The sequence below is a fragment of the Amphiura filiformis genome, chromosome 1 (genome assembly GCF_039555335.1).
Source record: "Amphiura filiformis chromosome 1, Afil_fr2py, whole genome shotgun sequence".
NCBI lineage: Eukaryota > Metazoa > Echinodermata > Ophiuroidea > Amphilepidida > Amphiuridae > Amphiura > Amphiura filiformis.
Genome location: NC_092628.1, coordinates 86,405,721 through 86,427,628, shown reverse-complemented (window position 1 = coordinate 86,427,628; position 21,908 = coordinate 86,405,721). Strand labels below are relative to the sequence as shown.

Here is a 21,908-nt window from a genome sequence, read left to right as displayed (position 1 = left end):
CTCAGTCATTAGAACAATGGGAATAATGCATTATCTTGAGCCATTCTGGGTTTTACATAACTAGCATTTGAAATCATTTGGAACATAAATGTGCAATTAAATTGGATTTAATTGGATTTATTTCTTTTATGTATAGTTTGTAATTTTTTACCATCTTTTGGAAGTTTTGCAATGTAATACATGCATTTTCATGTTCTCAGCCAGTTGTTGCTTGAAGCAATTTTTCAGATTTCAATATCAATTTCGAATTGCATGTGATGGGAATAATTAAACTACTCCATCACATCACTGATTTGCTATCCTAAGTTGACACTGAATAAAGGCTACTTAATTTTGTCAACCCACCCCTAAACATTATGTCGTCCCCCTCTATACCAAACCAAACTGTTTTGGTTTGTAACAAGTAAGGATACGTCTGAAGCAATGCTTTGAGTATGGCATTGTTTCTTCTTGGCAACAGTCTCCGGATTCTTCTTTACTGCAGCATATCTTCTCTGGTGGGGGCTGAATATTTGGTCTGCAATGAAAATATCAATATGTTAAGATTTGCACTTGTATTTACTGTCCACTTTACCGTACTCTGTATGACAGTTGCAACATCTTTATCAATCTTGGGACTTGTATTCAACTGATGGTTGCTATATGGAGCTGTGTTTATGACAAAATCAAAAATATATAGTCTTCAGAACTTTTCAAACACATGACAGGTGCATAATTGCCTATGTAACACACCTGGAAAGTGGAAATAATCATCACAAACATCCTTTGCGACTCACCCTTTGCTTGTGTTGACACACTTTCATCAAGAGCAAAGTTTTATTAGGTTTTCATTTATAGAGATGTCATAAAATGTCTCAGCTAAGCAGGGATATATATGTTAACAGAGGGGCATGTTTTTTCCAAAGCTTATTTTCAAGAGGATCTTTAATTCACCATGACTTGACATTACTTTCAATGGGTAGTGGCTATTTTTTCAATACCAAATATTAAAGTACCAAATTGCAAAAACATGCAAAGTGCATGTTGGATGTTGAATTAAACTTCATGGCCATCTTCCACTGCATCAATACAAGATATTATTTTGTAAATTAATCTGGCACTGTAAAATTTGCACCTCACTTTGCTACGTTGCGTGTGATAGCATCATACTTCATCTGGCATATGATTGATGATGTAACATTTATTGCAATTTTAGTTCATTAATTTTATTAGATTAATTTACAAATTAATGTTTTAAACTACTGGATGAATAATCTACAAGGATATTGGTAATCAAACCTATTAATTTACAGTAATATTAATTGTGTCATTCATAAACATGAAGCTTTGAGAGATGTACATTTTTTGCATCACTACATAAACTATTGAAAGCTTTATGAAAATTTAAGACCGTACCTATGTAGCGGTTGATTGCGTCTACCAAGTAATGACACCACTGTCCCAAATGCATGATCTCTGGCAGCCTTACACAGTTTTAAGCACATGTCCTTTGCTCTTTTCCTCCTTGGTTTCTCTGACTTGTTGGAGTGTAATGACTGCTCAGTATGTTCTCCGTAAGCCTGCTCTCAGCTGCTCAATTTTGCCTGGTCTAAATGCAGGACTTTCATCAGAACTGTTGGTGATAAACAATATAAAGAGAAAATACATGGTGAATAAACTGTATATATTATCATTGATGATGCTCGCCCCATTCTATTTTGTTGTCACATGTATACATGGCTGGATATAGGTTACATAAAGTTTTTAAGGATTTCAACATTCATGTAACACATACAGTAAAATATATCAATGCTTCATATAATGAATGTTTTCTTTAAATGAATGTTTTCTTTAAATGTATATCCTCTCCAGCATAACACATACATTTGAATGACACATTAAAAAAATATGTATAAATATATTCTATATTCTTACATTTGGAATGGTAATCTCAGTTTTGAAAAAAATCTCAGGTGTATAAACTTGCATCCACAACATATATGCAGAAGAAAATTCACATTTGTAATGAAATTAAGCAAAATGAGTTAGATAGAGTGAAAATCAATTTGATGTTGGGATATGGGTAAAATTAGCATACAGTTGCTTGCTTTTTTATGTGGACTATATATATACGGATATATTCTTTCACAATATTTAATATTTTAAAGCCTAGATCCAGTTTAATCTTTCTTTAATGAGGGTAACAACTGAACAATTCAAAATAGAATTTGATTGACATCAGATTCATTTTGCTCAATCTGTATCGCATGATAACATTAAAGTTTGTGTATAAATGTAATTGTTGAAAATAACATTTAGACAGATTCATGATTGACAGATCACACACTTCTACACTGATTAGTATCAAGTTGACATATTTGACTGCTTGCTACGACAGTATAAAAATAATCCCAACGCTTACAACAGCCGAGTTGAGATGTTTACAATTCTATACAAATTTGGTCTAACAGATTTTGTAAAGTTTTCAATTCTATTTCTATGCAAATGACTAGCATCTAGATGCCTATGTGAAAAAAAATGAGGTCACTGGCTTGAAAGGAAACGTGTTGCAGGTGTTATTCCTGCAGGCATACATATTAACAATTTGCACCAAATATTCATAACAGCAAAGAAAATAATATCATCACCTCTTGTGCCATAGAGGAACAATAAACATATGTTTGTTTATAGTTGTTACACATTCAGCTTCATACTTTATTCCATAATTTTCAAGATATGAATTAAAGGCCCATTCAGTGATTTGCTCATCCGGACGATCATAAAAATCATCAAAATTCAGATTTTGGTACCTTTGTCATTGTCATAGATGTGCTAACATAGCCAGCGAGTGGTTCAGTCGAAAGCCGTGTATTTAAGACAAAATAAGACATTTTACACGAATCTGTAATTTAGATACTGACAGTATTAGCTACATGTATTTGAATGGGGCTTCAACTTCATCAGTACTGCTGTTTTCTTCGTTTTTTTCCAAATTTGTCATTTCAAAAATACCAAATGACAATTTGAATGACTTATCCTTCACTTTTAAGCAATTTATAAACAATTTGAATTTTGTCACACTTGCACTGGGATCACTGAATGGGTCTTTTAAGTCAGCCAACTACATTCAAATACATTGTATGCCGATGGTTAATAGCATACAAATGCATACATGGATGCGCTGTATACAAGATTTGTTTTTCTTCTGAAAGTATTTTGTGATCATAGCATCCTCTTTTTATGACATTTTTTAGTAGATATCCCTGAAAAAAAATTATTCCCAAAATTTCAGTTGATTCAGATTTTGCATAAATTTTGCAAGTTATTGCATGATTAAATGTGTATTACACTGCTCCATAGCCTAGGCCACTCTGTAATTTGAATCATTAAATACAAATTTGATGATATTTGCTAAAATGAATTACTCTGCAAGAAATTTTTTGTACATAAACATGTAGCCAGAGGTTTCCAGTGGTATAAAAATCTCAATTTCTTTTGAGAAAAGTGGGCGATGAGGCTGTGGATCACAAAATACCCTTTGAAAACAAAATACTGATGATACCTCTACAAATGTGTGTGTTTTCTTTCATTGTAATTTTCTGGCGACAAAAGTTAATCAGTGGGTGCAGTTCTTAAAATATAGTAAACATGTAGGAACTTAAATTTCTGCATTGATCTTTGATCACTTGCCCAGAAAGTTTTATGATTTTCAATATGCACTGGATTTTGATTTTACCACATGTTGTGTTGAACTATATTTCAAAGTAGAAAATTTGATTTGAATAAAATATTAAGCCTGTACTCTGTGATTTGCTAATTTAATGAAACAAGTGCTTCAACACACAAGTAAATAATACGTGTACATGCACATTATGTACATGTAAACTGAGTACACTGTAAGAATGCATATTTTTTTCACCCTGATTGTAATATCACCCCAAGCTTTTTTGTTACAAATTAGTCATGTGACAACTATGCTTGGTACATGTAATTTATGTGCTCATTAAATTTAAAATACATTAAAAATTTAATATGATTGGGATTTAATTAATTACATCCCTTCATAAAATCTGCAACATGTACCAAATTACTGAAAATGTATTAGTTTCAATTTTGAAACGATTCTGAATTTCATAATCACAATGATAATAAAATCGGAGCCAACACGATTATGTGCTAATTGGAGCCCGGAATTGGAGCATATTTAGATCCAACATGTGTTTGAAAATTCATGAGACAATCAGCTTAATGACAGTGAAGTCCTTGTTGATTTAGAGAAACATACAAATATAAAATTTATTCCTAAATCTAAGGTCTACCTGTATTTTAAACCACCAGGCCTCAATATATTTAAAATTAAAAGTATTAATTTTGTTCACAAAAACCAGTCATTATAAGGCAAAAAACAACAACAAACATAAAAACAAACAAACAAACAAAAACCAACAAAACAGGTTTGTATGTCATCAATTTTTAAAAATTAATATTTTGGTTCTCGTCCCCTCCCTCCTCAATTTCTGGGATTTGTCAGAATTTTTTTATTTTTATAGATTTTTCAATTTGTTTAGACTTTGGAATGATTTATGAAATCTTCATACATATAAATAAGTTTATTAGAGAACAAGCATCACTTCCAAGTCTTTTTGTGGTACTCTAGGGGTTTATCCTCAGAATCTCACATTTGAAAAAAAAAAAAAAAAGGGCCTCATCGTTTCCTCGAGCACTGTTGGAGAAGACCGAAAACTACTGACAATGCTAATTTAACATTGAAAAAAAAAAAAAACACCTCCCTCCATGAAAATCCTCTGGACGAGAACCAAAACATTAATTTTATACAGCCTAATGAGCGACAATCATATGCGGCACCAACCACCACTTTGACACATTATGTTTTGATGGATCCAAGTGTGTGAAAATATTGGATCCAAAACATAATAATGATAAAATTGGATGCTTTACGCCAAATATTTATTGGTCTCGCTATGAGTTTTAAAATTTTGGACTCGACTACGTCTCGCCAATATTTTTAAACTCATAGCTCGACCAATAAATATGGGTTCAATCGATTCAATTTTATATCACAATCGGCCAATCAGATTACCGGACTGTTGTTATGGTTGGGAGACAATTGAATTAGCCAATCAGAACCTTTGTGAGTTTACGCTGTGTACGCTCTCAAAATGTTAACAAATGTTGTTCTTTTCTGCCACTAAGTGTAACCAGTTCCAATATCTGTGGTACTGGTGTAACCCAGCCATTTTTTGAAAATTCTCACAAATATCAAAATTGTTCCTTTCCTGATTTGATGAGGAGTTGCAGACTATTTACGTAATTTAGTTTTAAGATAATACTGACATAGTTTTGAGGTGTCAAAGGTATAATTCTATTTTAAAATCAGAACAAAAGGTTTCCATTTATTTATACTTTTACTTGAATCAAAAGGACCAAGCACACCTTGCACTTGCAGAGCAATATTTTTGCACATCAGTGCTTGCTAGCGTGACAAACACGCATGTTGTTTACTACTAAAGTAGTAATGACCTTTATGCCCTGTTAAAATTTTGTCTCCAGGGTAGTCTGAATATAATATTGAATACTGAATGCAATATTCACTCAAACGTTTATTTGGCATTCAACACAGACAATTTTCACTCAAATTTAATTCCAACTGTTTGTGTCGGAGAAAGATGAATTATAGTTCACTCACTATACATTTTGATTTTTTTTGTTTGGGTAGACACTTCAATTTCAAATAGATAATGGATCTTAAAAAAGTGACAGCCACCAAAATAGCAGGGACGCTCAATATTGCACCTACGTGTAATCTTCACTGAAAAGTTTCATTTTATGCAAGATTAATTTTCATTTATTACCTATTTCGTATTGAATAGAATATTATGTCATGTACAAAAACATTTTTGGACAGCTGTTAGAGCATAGACCACAGACTGATCTAACATGTTTGGGCAAACAGCGAACACTTATCAACTATTAAAATCAGGATAATTGTGAAAATATACCAACTTGAAAAAATTGCTTTTTTCAGACCAGTGCATACCAACACATGTAGCCACCGCCCACTAAAATCATGGACCAATTCAGCCGAAAACTAAAGCTTCCATTGTAGTCAAGGAGTTCAAGTAGAACGCACAAATTGAACCAACCCAGAACAAATCACAATTAAGAAAAGGAAAAATCTCAAATATGGACAGGTGGGTCGATCTCCTGACTCTACTAATTCTTTTTTCTCAAGAGAAAATTTATTTGTATCCCGATTTATATGCTTCATTCACCATTTTATGTTGGCTGGCCTATGAATAATGATAAGATAAAATATAACATGCATATAATTGCAACTGAGAATCCTCTTGAAAAATACCATACTGTCCAAAAGTAATTACCTAGCTGGGGGGTTTACACCCCCCAGCTAGGTATTGTAATCGTTCGGGTTCTTCCGCTGGCAACAAACCACTGTAATCTTCCCGTTTTCTTCCGCTGGCAACAAAGTGAAATTGCACATGTTTTTTACCTAGCTGGGGGTTTTCACCCCCAGCTAGGTATTGTAATCGTTCGGGTTCTTCCGCTGGAAACAAACCACTGTGAAACCCTGACTTGATGCTATGTAAGAATTATTTGACTTGTGAAGATATGGTTTGGCCTTTTTGAATCATTGTTTTTAGCTGCGGGTGTTAGCTGCGGGTAGCAGCTCTATTAATAAGTCACCATGTCTCTCCGTCTGTTAGTCCGTCCGTCCGTCCGTTAGTCCGTTAGTAACAAACGCTAAAAAATGCTGTTACGTCTACATTGTTTGTCGCATGGCTATGATACTTGGTGAGGGGAGGGCCTATACCGCCCCATACTGGAAAAGAGTTTAGTCCGAAATTTGGGAAAATGAGGGGAAATTGAGGAAGTTAAGGGAAATTGAAGAGAATTAAGGGAAATTGGGATTTTTTTGAAGAGAATGAAGGAAATAGAAATTTTTGTTCTTTTTTTTGGCGAATTTTTTTTTTTTTGAAATTGTTTTTGCGAATTTTTTTTTTTCCAAAATTTTTTTTTTGAAATTTTTTTTTCGAAATTTTTTTTTTTGTGAATTTTTTTTTTCGAAATTTTTTTTTTTTTCGAAATTTTTTTTGAAATTTTTTTTTCGAAATTTTTTTTTTTGTGAATTTTTTTTTTCGAAATTTTTTTTTTTTTTCGAAATTTTTTTTCCGAATTTTTTTTTTGCGAAATTTTTTTATTGAAATTTTTTTTTGTTAAATTTTTTTTTTTTGAAATTTTTTTTTTCCGAAAATTTTTTTTTCGAATTTTTTTTTTTTCGAAATTTTTTTTTCCGAATTTTTTGGTCAAACTCAGTGACAATAAATTTGATGAGAAGAGTAACATTTTGGAATATTTTGCATGGATCAGGTCAAAGGTCAGCTGGGGTCAAATCTTGAATTTCAATATCTGGACATCTGTAAGTGCGGGCTCAATCTCGGCGACAACCTCATGACCAGGGGAACATATTGGAACATTTTGCAGGGGGCAGGTCAAAGGTCAGCTGGGGTCAAATCTTGAATTTCAATATCTGGACATCTGTAAAGTGCATGGGCTCAATCTCGGTGACAACCTCATGACCTGTGGAACATATTGGAACATTTTGCACAGGTCAGCTCAAAAGACATCATTCTGGGGCCAAATCTTAGAATTGCGTTATCTGGACATCTGTAAGAGGTACAGGGCTCAAACTTCGGTGACAACTCATGACCAGGGGTGAATTATGGAACATCTTGCAGGGGTCTGGTCAAAGGTCATCTGGGTCAAATCTTAGAATTGCATTTTCTGGACATCTGTGAGGAGTACCGGGCTCAAAACTCGGTGACAACAAGCCTCATGACAGGGGAACATTTTTGGAACATTTTGCAGGGGTCAGATACCTCCACAACACCAACATGCCCCAGCTAGGTTTGTGGTCTATGACCACCATTTGCCTCTAGTCTATTTTATTTCTATCAGTTTTCAAACTTTTGTCATTTAGAAATCCTCCCTTGAATGCCCCACTATATTTTTTCAACCAAACTGTTCCATAAAAAAATAACATACAGTACCCATACTTTTGAACATTGATCACAGACTTAGGGGTGGTGCAATAATTATGTGTACCCAGGGGGGGTGAATTCTCAAAATGGTCTGCCAAAATTGCTTGCCCCCCCTTCGACCTGCCAAAATCGCTTGACCCCCCCTTCGACCTGCCAAAAATGCTTGCCCCCCTTTTGGCCTGCCAAAAAATCTTTGCCCCCCCCCCAATAATTCACCCCCCCGGTACACATAATTATTGCACCACCCCTTATCAACATTAATTCATAACTTCGTGAATAAATGTGACACATGCAATCTAATTATTTGTATTTATTTGCCAAAATGCAAATGTGGTTACTAATATTCAACAGAGAACCCCTGCGCAATCAGTGTAAATATTAGTGATGCATGCGCCGTGTTGTGCATCGAATAACTTGCAAGTAACGATCTTCTACTTTTTTCGATCTCTTTTAAATACCACACCTGTGTGGGTGCGAGAGAGCACATTCGCACTCTGTGTTAATCTCTAGACCAGGTATACAGTAGCGAAATCGCAAACCAGGAATTGAGACTCCAACATGAAAACAAGTGTGGGCCGCTTTTTTGGGAGTATTAATCGGCATAATAAATCCTCAAAACAAACGATATAAGAATTGAACTGACTGTCTCTGCCAGGAAGGTGCAGAGGTCTGGTTTACATTTTCAGGGTCAAATTTTGGACACACTGTTTTGGTGAAAATAATGGGCATTTGTGGAATTTAAGCTTAATTTCCAAAATTTCAGTTGATTCCGAGTTTTGCCTTTGCGATTTATGCATGATTATGTTTATTTTCACCAGTCCATATACAATGTGTTGTAATTTCTTTCTGGTGTGCCAGAATGTAATTCAAATTTCACAATATTTTTGCTAAACGTATAATCTGCAAGAAAATTTTTGTACAATGTAGCCAGAGGTTTCCAGTGGTATAAAAATCTCAACTTTTTAAAAGAAAAGTGGGGGGATGATGTTGTGGATCACGAAATGCCCTTTTTTGGATAACAACGGCAGTGTTCTCTTGTCAATTTATTATTTTTACATCAGCATTAGACAAATAAATGAAACCTATCTTACCCACAAAGCTAGGATAATATTTGGAAACAATATTGGTTTGATATTTATTATTCTAGCATCGATCAGTGTATCTTCGATTAATCCTAGATGCATGCTCTGACAAGTTTTGACATAAAAAACTCACAAAAACAAACAGCAAATGACATGTATTATATAATACTATATTTCGCAGAAGTGCGGTTGCTGCGGCATATATTACTTGCTTGACCCGTCACCATGTGTAAAAGGCTAGGATATAGTTGCAAATTGTTGGAACAATATTGTCATTTTCTGTGCCTTAATTTTGTTTGCATTTATAACAATTTTTAGCATGTAGATTGTACGTAAATTTGCATCTCAGCTTTTTTACGTCATCATATTACCAATCATCACATACTTTTTGCAGAATGAAAATTAAGTAGTTTCCTTGATTATAAAGATATTTGGAAATTGTGCAGGTACATTGAGTTGCAACATAACACTAATAAATTATAATTTTTGTGACTAAAAATATTATCATGCATTAAGGCTGGCATTTTCGGTCGGGTAAACGGTACCCGCCGAGATTACATTACCCGGTAGGAAATACCCTCCCGGTACCAAATTCAATTTTTTAAAGTTTTTTATTTTTTCGGTTTTGTAGTGTCCCTGGACCTAGACCTAAATGCTAGGATCATTTATTGGTTGACCTAAAAAAAAATTTAAAAAAATAAAAATTTCAAGATATTTTGTTATTTTTAATATGAAAATTGATAATTTGTATTCATGTCATAGTCTATTAATGATTTTAAAATGAATACATTTTTTTTTTTTTTTTTTTTTTTTGCAATTTGGTGCCGGTTACCCGCCCGAAAATTGCGGCGGGTACCCGGGTACAAAATTACCCGAAAATGCCAGGCATGCATAAAATTTTGAAATTTAACTTTTGAAATTTTTGTTAAGCACCTGTTGAATGTGATTGATCTTTTACAAAATAAAATGTTCAAAATCAATCATTTGATATTTAAATTTATTCTTAAATTGATTCTCATCTCTCGTAAGATCCAAAACATGATTATCACACCAACACACAGAAATTTCACAAAATTTAAAAACCTGTAATTCATCAAAAAAGAGACTCTTATTTATTAAATTTAATTTATCATCTCGCTTTAAAAACATAAAATGCTAAATACAGCTCACTATCAAAAGAGGATAACAAATTACATGCATGATTAATATAATGGAAAAAAACCGTAGTCTAATCAATTTCTTCTACATTTCGTAGTTTATGTAAAATAATTTAGAAGTACCACAGTACAGTCTGCATAATTATACATATTTCATGTTATTTGAATTATTATGTGCTGATAAAAAAAATTCCCAGGCAATAAATGTGTTCCTTTCAGGCAATAGTTTTGGTACTCAGGTGGTCTTGTTCAATTACAGAATTTAATTCATGATCTGACCTTTATTTCTTTGCATCATGTAGTCAATAAAATTTCACTACACCTGCAATATTGCAAATAATAAAAATTTTAATTTGCATGTTTTGATTGTCTGCACATCACAGAGAAATTGAACTTTCTACAAACCAGGGATAAGTCTCATCTCTGATCAAACAACAACTTCAGTTACTTGAATCTTTATTGAGGGTAACATGTGATAGGCTGTGTGTGGGGGGGGCACAGATAAAAAGTGAAATGTTCCTACAGAAGTTTTAAAAATGTGGTAAAAAAGCGATAATGAGCTGTACCTGGCTTTACATAGGTTTTGGAAAACTATACTGGTACCTGCAGGTTATAATACTATCAGGGACCGATCACTCCTTTTAAATATCATCATCATTTGTAATAATATATGATTGATGTAAATAGGTTCACTGAATTTAAAAATGAATTTACAAATTACATTGTAGTTACACAAATATTGTATGATCATGCAATAGCCTAGAGCTCGAAGTGTTCCGTTTTACGGAAAACAGAGAAATTTCACGGAATTTGAAGTAGAAAACGGAAAATGGCATTTTGCAACAACAGGCAAAATTTAAGCTTATTCGGATCTATTTATAGCTGAAAAAATCCTATTCGGGACTGATTTTTTTGTAGGGGGGTGCACATCACAATTTAGGTTTGAGGTAAAAGGAGGTATTTTTGCAAAAACCGAACATTTTTGTGTAAATCTGACGTTACCATATGATAATTATGATTCCTTGACCCATTTCCTTTCCAAAAATGTAGAGTTTTTATATACTGTAGCAAAGGTCCATGTTAGAACTCTTCCATTACTCTCCGTAAGTGGTACATGTAATCCTGGCATCCTGATGCCCAGATTTACCGTCGGATGATATTTTATATTAAATCTTATTTTTGGCGGATATATGGATTACCAAAAACTTTGGCGAATGACCAGATTTCATGACCTGGTCATCTGCAGGATGACCTGCTTTTTTTCTTAATTGGCACACTCAATGGTCAGCATACATTTTATTTTTATTAGTATTTCTGTATAACACCAATCCTCAGCACCCATAATTTTGTTTGTGTACATGTATGTTGCTAGATGCCTGTAACTGATTTCTTTATTACGGTTTCATTTAAACAATTATTTTGCCATATTTATTTTGAAACCAGATCACATGTAGTGGACATAATGAAATACCGTACATGAACGTTTTGTGGAATAGAAAAGAGAAGGAGGCCAAATGTGACATGATCAAGGGAACGAGTCAGATATAAATTGCTAATATTTAGTTTGAGATATCGGTAAAAACAGTGTTCAAATTCTTTTGTTTTTAAAATGTTTTCAGGCATTGATAAATTGCTCATAGTCATAACTCGGTAATCAGATGTAGTGCTGTAATCGATAAGCTTTCTGGGTATCGATATGTCGGGAGGCAAACATCCGACATGTCGATACTATTATCGATACTCACGCAGTTTGAAACACGGATTTGAGTTTACCAATTTTATTATCAGTAAGTTCCAGAAACAAGTTAACAACAAGTGTATTGAAGCCTAACAGCTAAAACTACATGGATCATGCATCAAACAAGCGAAAGTGGTATTGCAAATCCGCAATTTTACATGACTTTGGCAATGTGTGCCATGTCGTTTGTGTATCGATACTGACATTGAGTGTTTCGACATGTCGGAAGTCTATGTATTTTCCGTCTATCGATACTTACGACAATCGATTACAGCACTAATCAGATGTCCGATTTTGATGGGGTTTGAATCAAAATGTAGCATTCAAGAACTGCCGAAAATGGAGTAAAAACTTCTAATTGAAAATTGCTGACATGTGACTCATTCCCTTGATCATGTCTCAAATGTTGTTTTGTACCGGCCGGGGTGATCGGCTGGACATAATATAAGATAGCGTCTTGAGCAAGACTAAGCAAGTTATAAGATGTGGAGCACTTGAAAAGCACTGACAGATTCTTGCATAATAATTTAAAGTTTAAAAAAGTGGGTGATGTATCCATTCATTAATTCATGTACAATACCCAAGAGTACAAGCAGATGTTTACAAAGTGTCTTGAGTTTCTTCCGGAAACAATCTAATAGGAAGTACTTAGTTACTGTGGTTTGTTTTAGACTAAGTTTCAACTACATGTAGGATTTAATCCAATAATTATTCTATTATAAATATTTGAAAGCAAAGTTTGCCAGTGTGTAGTTATTTCTTTTCTATCCTCACTCTCAACTTCTGCCCCTCTCAACCATGACTGCTTCATTGCACCACTGCCACCCCCAAATATTTTTCTTGTCCCCCCCACACACTTTTGAGGCAAAAATACCAAAATCACATAAATTTCCACTTTTGCGGCAATTTTGCACAAAACTGTGTACAGAATTTCATGAACATAAATTATGCCAAATTAAGGCAGATCTTATCCAAATAGCTTGGCAGATCATTATCCAAATAAGGCAGATCATATTTTTTTTTTAAAGCGCCGCTCATTAAATGACGTCATCGATGTTTGGGAAAATCCAAGAAAAATCCAAGTGTTGGGTAAATCAATCAATCTCCCAATTGGAAAACATTGATTGCCAATGCAAACCAGATTCCGGTGTTGTCTTTTCTTACATGTGAGCCGAGCTCTACTCTACAAAATATTTTTACCCCGGTTAATTCTGATAAATATTACCAAAGTTACAGCATTTTTTCATCTGTCTTTCAAGTCAGTTTGCTGCTCGGAACACGGGATCGCAAAATATAAATAAATTAAACTGTCAATTGTTAGTACCAAATAAATGGTGTTTTAATAAAAATATATTGTAAGTACAGTACCGGTAATGAAAGATTCTAGGTGTCTACCTGTAGATAACTTTATTACTTACCTACAACTCGATGAATCAGTAAAATCAAGGTATGTGTGTCTACATGTTGTATTCAGTTAATGCCTCATCTTCACTTGACCTCTCATCTTCAGAATACTCCAAGCCTGCAACACAACAGAGGAAATAATGGTTAAATGCATCTCAACTGCAGGTAAATATGTGTTAAAGCTAACACAAATATTTGTTTTTGTTGACTTTTTAATGACACTACAAAGTTAAGTCAGTGTCTTGAATCCAGCAGGGCCAGGGGGCAATATTTATTTCTGTAGTTAACATTTGTATAGGAACCACATAGTCTGAGGAAAGGTTCATTATTGATCAGAGATTATATACGTATTATACTAAGTATATCGTGGCATTCGTGTGTATGCGCTTATTGATAAGTATAAAAAACGAATGTCTTTCTGACAGAACTACCCCTAGCATACTGACAGCCTCTGGACTATGGATCCAGAGATTGTGGTGGGTTTGAACCCAGGTAGATTTTTAATTCTAATGTTTGTTTCCATTTTAAAAGTGAGAGGAAATAATAATGGCAATAAACCTGTGTTATAATTTAACTGAACACTGCACAGCGTCATCATCCCTCTATCTTCGGGTTGAATTTTGGTGGAAAAAGGGCTCTTTGCCCCTCCTTGCCTTCCAGATTTTCTCTTTCACTTTTTGTCAGAGGGGCACTTTTTTCTTTCATTTTTGTCCCCCGCTGGCTATACTACTGGCACCCTCCTTTTAAAATTTGAAATATGAATGATAGTACTAATAATATAATTAAGCTGTAAACACTTAAAATTAGACAAAATTGAAGACCAAGCCTTTCACTTGAGTGCACTGTTGAGTGTAGTACTTCTTCCTATTATGATTGTATTGATTAGTTCTATTAATTCTCAAGTTATATATTTATCTTTTTAACCAATTTATGTACCTACCCAGTTCTTGTATGAATATTTTACAAATAAATTTATGTTTGACATCAGCTCTAGAATAAATAAAAATAAATATTTTACTTGCATTCAATCTGACTTTGTTCATGATATTTTTACTCAAAGCTTAGGTCCTATTATTAGACACATCAAAATAACAATTGTGTTTTTGATGATTTCCCATCATTTTCCCCCACCCACACATTTACTGTCTTGAGCGCCGAGCGATGTACCACCACAAAGTATCTTTTAAGCCTGAATTTACAAATGTCAATTTGTACAAATTGCTCCCATAAAGCCATAAATTTGTAAATGTCAAATTGTTCTTGAAAACCCCTTGATAGCAGAAATTGAAATGAATACAGACAAAAAGGAAAACATCCCAATTACTTTCCCCCTATTTGGCTCAATCATTCAATTTATCAATAGTGAAAGGAAAAATCAAGCTGATACATGTGCTGTCAAAGTAATTTTTTTATCACTATCTGTTATTGAATAAAAAAATATTATGTTTTTAAACCAAGATATTCAATATTTTTTCAGCATTCATTTTTTTTTTGTAATTTCATTTTCTCTGGACAGATTTTAAAAGTCACTTTAAATTCATAGTCTCTTTTTACACGTCTGCATTTTGCCATCATTAAATTTGTGCACAGAATTAATTTGAGTAAAATACTACACAATGTAATACTTCAACTGATTCTTCACAATGTTTGTGATTAATTTGTGCACCGTATTAAAACAGCTTTTAGTGCAAGATTAATCAATCAGTTTTCTATCAGTATTGAATTAAGGATATTTTTTTTTTTTACCAAGATGTTATATATTTTATCAAAATTATTTTTTCTAATTTCTCAATTTTATTTTCTCTGTACCAGTACGTGAAAATATGCCACAAGTTTAAAATCACAAAGCCTCTTTTCTTTTCCCATTTTGTCATCATTAAATTTGTGTGCAAAATTAAATTGTATAAAATACTACACAATGTAATACTTCATCTGATTCTTCACAATGTTTGTGATTAATTTTTGCACCTTATCCAAACAGCTTTTAGCGCAAGATTAATCATCACTCCCTAGACATTTGTCTTCTTTTCCCCCATTCACTTGTGACAAATTCGTTGGGTTGAACCACCTGCAGATAAGGGCAACGAGGAATATCATTTTTCTACTCATTTTTGTAACAAACAGTTATTAAGCCCCACAGGTATATCAGATGTACATCATAAATCCTTTGTTTGGAGACGACATTACATTTCCTCATTAGAAGTGAAACACAATTTCTTTTTTCTCACATTCATGAGTAAAGAGCTGTTGCTTAGTCTCCAGAGAAAATTTATGGCAGCGCTTAAAATTGTCCATTAAAGACATGTATTGGACATGACAAAGGTGATTGACTTGGGTTTATTAAATTTCACTAGACATCAACAGCTTCTTTTAAAAAAAACAGTATTAATAATATGAAGACTGATATTACAGGAATGTAAATTTAAAATTAAAGTGACACTGTATGGTACTTTTTCTATAATTTTTTATCACTTCTCTTATAACTCATGACAACTCTAATAGAATTGCAGACTCTAATTTTGTTTTATACATAGCCACTTGCCAGCATGTATTATAGGGGGCCAAAATGGCAAAATCCTCTATTTCTGACTCCTTGAAGGTTTTTATACTAGGACATATGTTTGCAAATTTGCGAGGCATGTAAGTAACTATGCGCAACTTTAATGCTAAAATTTCCCAAAATTGGGTTAACTTTGGGCAAAATCAGGGCTTAAATTAACCAAGAATGTTTTCTCCAGTCTTCACTTCACATTAATTGCATTATTCCATACTCCGCAGGTGCAAGACTATGTGTATGCTAGTATCATAGTATGTATCATGTATGGGAAAACATGGTAAATGAAATACATACACAATGGTAAAGAAATATAAATGGGTCAGTCCATGTCAAAACAGACTGAGTGTACACCCACCCTCTTGGATTATGCTCTCCTTTGGCTCAGGGGTACCTTTCATGGACCCCTAGGTGAGATCACAAGAAAAAATTCAAATTCAATTTCGTTTCGAATGGCGGGCCATCTAAGTTTGGCGACCTTGACCAAAATTGGGAATTTAAGGTGTCCAAATGACAAAGCGCTCTCTTTGAGAGGCATTTTCTTCTTAATTAAATCAGTTGTGACCCTCTTTTTGAATGTGGTAACTCACTGGCTGTGTCTGAAATGCCTAATGCCAAAAAAGATTGATTTCGGAATTTCGTTGGGATTTCAGAGGGGGTCAAAATCAGCACTTCATACTGTTCAATCAAATTATCTTTGATTTTGAAGGACCCATGATAATGCCACAGTGCACTTATAGGTCCTAATTATGTTCAGAATGGATTAACCATGTGCCAATGTCTATGAGCAATTCAAAAAAAGAGAAATTTCTAGACCCCCTACAGAATTTTAGGCCCCCCTAAAGTGGTTCAGCCACAAATGGCGCTTAAAATCGGCAAATTTTGACACCTAATAACTTTAGGTGTACACCAGATATGAATTTCTAGTCTTTTGCATCTGAAAGAATGTAGTCTAATGTTACTAGGAACATAAGATTTGTTTTGTATTTTTGTGTTTTGATACTTTCAAAAAAGGTCGTTGACCTATGAACATTTTTCGTCATAGCGCCCTCCTGAAAGGTCTGACACATAACAAACTATACATTTTGGAATCCTCATGACCATACGAGTAATTTGATATATTACTTGACATAATTGGGAGCATTCTGACAATTTGACCCCATAACCTGTACTTTGCATGTGCATCGTTGCCAGGAAGTGCATTTTTGACGCCCTTAAAAATCCATACAGAGGATTAGAAAGTAGTTTTTTCTTATTACTCGACTCAAGAGCAACTTGAAATATCAGGATAAATAATACAAATGGCTATAAAGTGATCAAAAATATAAAAAAATATCATACTAAAATTGGCATTTTGTACCGTATCCTGTATGCATGGTATGTTAGGCAAAATGACTATTTTTGAAAGCGCCAACTTAATACTAAAACACAAAAATACAAAACAAATGTTATGTTCCTAGTAACATTAAACTACATTCTTTCAGATGCAAAAGACTAGAAATTCATATCTGGTGTACACCTAAAGTTAGGGGTCAAAATTTGCCGACTTTAAGTGCCATTTGTGGCTGAACCACTTTAGGGGTGGCCTAAAATTCTGTAGGGGTCCAGAAATTTCTCTTTTTTTTGAATTGCTCATAGACATTGGCATATGGTTAATCCATTCTGAACATAATTAGGACCTATAAGTGCACTGTGACATTATCATGGGTCCTTCAAAATCAAGATAATTTGATTGAACAGTACGAAGTGCTGATTTTGACCCCCTCTGAAATCCCAACGAAAATCCGAAATCTATCTTTTTTGGCATTAGGTATTTCAGACACAGCCAGTGAGTGACCACATTCAAAAGAGGATCACAACTGATTCAATTAAGAAGAAAGTGCCCTCAAAGAGAGCACTTTGTCATTTGGACCCCTTTAAATTCACAATTTTGGTCGAGGTCGCCAAACTTTGATTGCCCGCCATTCGCATAAACGAAATGGAATTTGAATTTTTTCTTGTGACCTCACCTAGGGATCCATGAAAGGTACCCCTGAGCCAAAGGAGAGCAAAATCCAAGAGGGTGGGTGTACACTCAATCTGTTTCGACATGGACTAACCCAAATGTCAAATCAATACTTTCTTCAAAACACATTGATGCTCTACATGTATTTCAAGTTACATGTTTGATGATGTAGCAAGAACATGTAAGGTAAGGAAAATAACAAGTACCATACAGAAAACATGTCAATCACATTGATTAGGGACGAAGGGACATTTTGCATCACAACCCAGCTGAAGCCTGAGGATTTCAGTCGTAACGTTAGTTCATCCATCCAAAATAGGTATGTCTGGTTGACCAGATTTAAATTAAATCTTAATTTTAACATACCCCGATGAAAGAAAGTCTACACAGTTTGACATTTAACATACATATTTTTTGTTTTTATGTGTTTTTTTTTCATTTTTTTAAAACTGTACAGTACATGTACAATGTATTATTAGTTTATTTGTAGAAATTGTAGTCAAGTCTGGTCAACACAAATTTTCCTCTATATTCAGTTTTCACCAGACATCAACAAATTTTCAAAATCTATCTGGCACGCCTGCTTTTTCACAAAATTTTGCTATTTGGTAAAACCATCATAGTGATACGGTACTTGTATTTTTTAGTGGCCGAAGTGCATTAATTTTGACAGAAAATATCATGCAGGGACTGTCTTATGGAATTTGCAGAAGAGCATTAAATACAGTAAGCCAAAAAATTAAGGTACCAGTTACGTTCACCCCCTGTATATCCTAAACAAAGGCAGGTATGTAATAATTGGAACCAACAGCCAATAGCTGCATCTTTTAGTTCAAATTTAAGACCTCATTCGTTGACATTGTTTAAAAAATAAAGACACGACGATCCAAAACCCCAAGGAAGATGCTAATTTAAAAGTTGCAGTTTGCCACATTGCATGTCCTATTGATTTGTACACAAAGCGTTCGCGAACAAGAAAACTAGCGCTGTGCTTTCATTGATTAGCACGAAAAACTGGCGTTGTGCTTTCATTGATTAGAACACAAAAGTGCAACTTTTTATTTCGTATCTTCATCAGGTTTTGGACTACCGTTTCTTTAATTCTCAACCAATTTCAACAAATAAGGTCTTAAATCAGAGCTTTAATTTTGACACATTTGTCTTTATTTAGGATATACTGGGGTGAACACAACTGGTACCTTAATTTTTTGGCTTACTGTAGCTCTTGTGGAGCCTTCAAGGAGAGCTGTTTAGAGCATTTACAATAGAATGTATGGAGAGAATGGTCAACTAACTTGAACTAAGGAGAGCTAAAAATCACTCTCCTATATATCAGATTTAAGGAGAGCAGTAGTGAGCGATTGCTCTCGCTTTCCTCAAAAGACAGTCCCTGAATATGTTTACAAAAAATTGCCTGATTTGTCAAGCTTTCGGATTTTTAGGTTAATTAGCCTTTTTGCAGAAAAAAATGCAGACCAACCAACTTGGCTTTGAGTCTATTCATCTGTAGCATTTTTTCTGTCGCTTTTAAATAGCAAAGCACATCTTTTTAATAACTAGACTGATGTTTAGGAGTGCCAGTGTTCCATTTATGCTCCCCATTTTGGAAAATATGCTTCACAAATTTCAGCTTGCATAGCAATTTTTTACAATGTAAACAAAACATCACCTAAATAATGTTTTTGCTAAAAATTTAAATTGCTGCATTGTACACAATTGAACTCTGTCTGGGAAGGATGAACTGTGTAATATTTGCAATTGGCTAAATTCGCACAGTTCATTAAATTAATGGTGGCAGCACCACTTTATTGGGAGGGTGGGGTTGGACCCGGGGTTGGACCCGGGGTTGGATGTGATATTGTCATTTTTTACGTCGCCATTAGATTTAAACATGTAATCATGAAATCTTCAAAAACAATTCTAAGTGTTGCATGTTGTAATTTGTCACGAGGAAAATTATGAGTATTTTATTCTAAAACCATTGGAGTTCAACAACAAACTCAACTGTAAATGTAAGTAAAGTACCGTATACATGTTGTTTTCAATTTGCAAAATTGTGCTAATTTTGCATTCAGCCTTAGTTTCGCCAGCCTTGTATGTCACATAACGTGTGTCATATACCGGCTGGGGGAGCATTGGGGTCATTTGGGGAGGAATTTGGAGGGGGTGGCAAGAATCAGAAAATTAGTTTACATTTTGCATTTTTTTTGCCTAAAATACTGGATTTTTATTTTGTGATTTCTTTTTTTTTTCCTCTAGAGGAGAAATGCTCAAGGGTGTTTTACTACCCGCCATGTTTTGTTTTTCAATAACAAGAATAGTTAAAATAATTAATATTACCAAAAGGATATTAGATCCTTTCAGCTTTACATTCAACGTGCATAACTGAAGGGCAATGACACTGGAATTTGCAGAGCATTTTGATACACATATGAAGTTACATAAATATGTATGAATATTGATGTTAAATATCACGCATATCTGTACATGTTTCCAATTACAGTATGCTCATTTTTTTCCTCATGCTACATTAATTCAATCGAGCTGCCAAACTCATGCATATTTGGAGTTCACCGATCTTGATAAAATGTAAGGTTACAGCTTGCGAAATCTAACTACATAATTCTTATACCTTCAAGTTCTTGAAATTATAATGCATCAAACATTAATTCAAAATTGGATGATCTGTCTTGGATTTGTAACTTGCATTTTTTGCAAGGTTTTTCCTTTTCAACGTCTCTGTATCTAAATGGGCAAAACATAAAGTGCCATGAATGTATTTAATTGGAAAACACTCTTTGTTAAATGCAAGTTGTATTTTGCACAACAAATTTGTTGACATGTACAGAAAATTTGACGGCAACTAAAAATACACTGTACAAGTAGCGACACACAAAAATGACTACTTACCTAATGGAAATAAATCTGGTCTCCTTTTCTCTTCTTTCTGAAATGCATCTCTAAGTCTATCCACAGCAGGTATTTTCAATTTATGCTTGTATAGTTCCCTTGGTTTTCTAGTGTTCGATAGTACCACAGTTGCACTAGGAGGCACAAGGGGAGGTGGTAAATGAAATGGCATGCTGGGAAATCCTAAGTGTGTTAAAGAATGAGGTACCCCTGGCATTGTTGATGATGATGACGGTAACACAGGTAGGTGGTATCCAGAATATAAATTTGATTGGTGATGTAATAAACTGGATAATAATCCACTAAACGAGGGCTGCATAGGAGTAGGTGAATGTCTCGTTGGTGAGGCCAGTCTCCCCTGTACTGCCCTAGCCTCAATCTCTTTATCTCTCTGCAGTCTTATCCTCTGCTTATTTTTTTTCAAGTTTATGTTGTAGCCGGTCTTGCAGTAAAGACCCTTTGTCAGATTTGGATTTAGTTCTTGCCTTGTCCCCATTGTGATTTTGTTTGGTAAGTTTGCCGTCTGCATCAAAGTTTGTGCCATGATGGTTCAGTGCAGACGGCGGCGTTTGATGTAATAATAATGATGACAAGGCATTGAGATCAACATGTTCTGAAGGGGATGAATTTAGTAACTGTGATATATGATTATGTTTTTTTGATTTTGACTTGTTCTTTGCATGTTTATTATGCTTGTCTCTATCTCTATCTCTGTCTTTGTCTTTCTTTTTCTTCTTTTTCTTGTCCTTTGCTGCCTTTTTTGTGTAACTTTTCAAGCGACAAATCGTCCCTTGATGACTCTGGAGTATCACCCCGTTCTCCAGGTGGTAATGATGGTGTAGGTTTCCTAACTTTCTTGACCTTCTTTGGGACCAGCCCAAGAACTTGAAGGTGACTATTACAATATCTGTAGAGTGAACAAAACAGAATAAGAATTACAATTTATTTGTTGTTAGATGGGACACCTGTCTGCCTCAGAGAAGGACTGTGAAGTAGAAAAT

The 21,908-nt window shown here is 34.2% G+C and overlaps 1 protein-coding gene across 1 annotated transcript in view; it reads right to left on the bottom strand.

Annotated features, from left to right (window-relative positions):
• The window catches only part of LOC140163881 (INO80 complex subunit D-like), a 34,715-nt gene that overhangs the window by 6,686 nt on the left and 6,121 nt on the right, over nucleotides 1–21,908 (bottom strand). Inside the window, 6 exon segments of the mRNA XM_072187199.1 lie at nucleotides 414–517; nucleotides 1,396–1,559; nucleotides 13,516–13,556; nucleotides 20,908–21,325; nucleotides 21,327–21,683; nucleotides 21,685–21,814. Coding sequence (XP_072043300.1) covers nucleotides 414–517; nucleotides 1,396–1,559; nucleotides 13,516–13,556; nucleotides 20,908–21,325; nucleotides 21,327–21,683; nucleotides 21,685–21,814 — 1,214 coding nt within the window.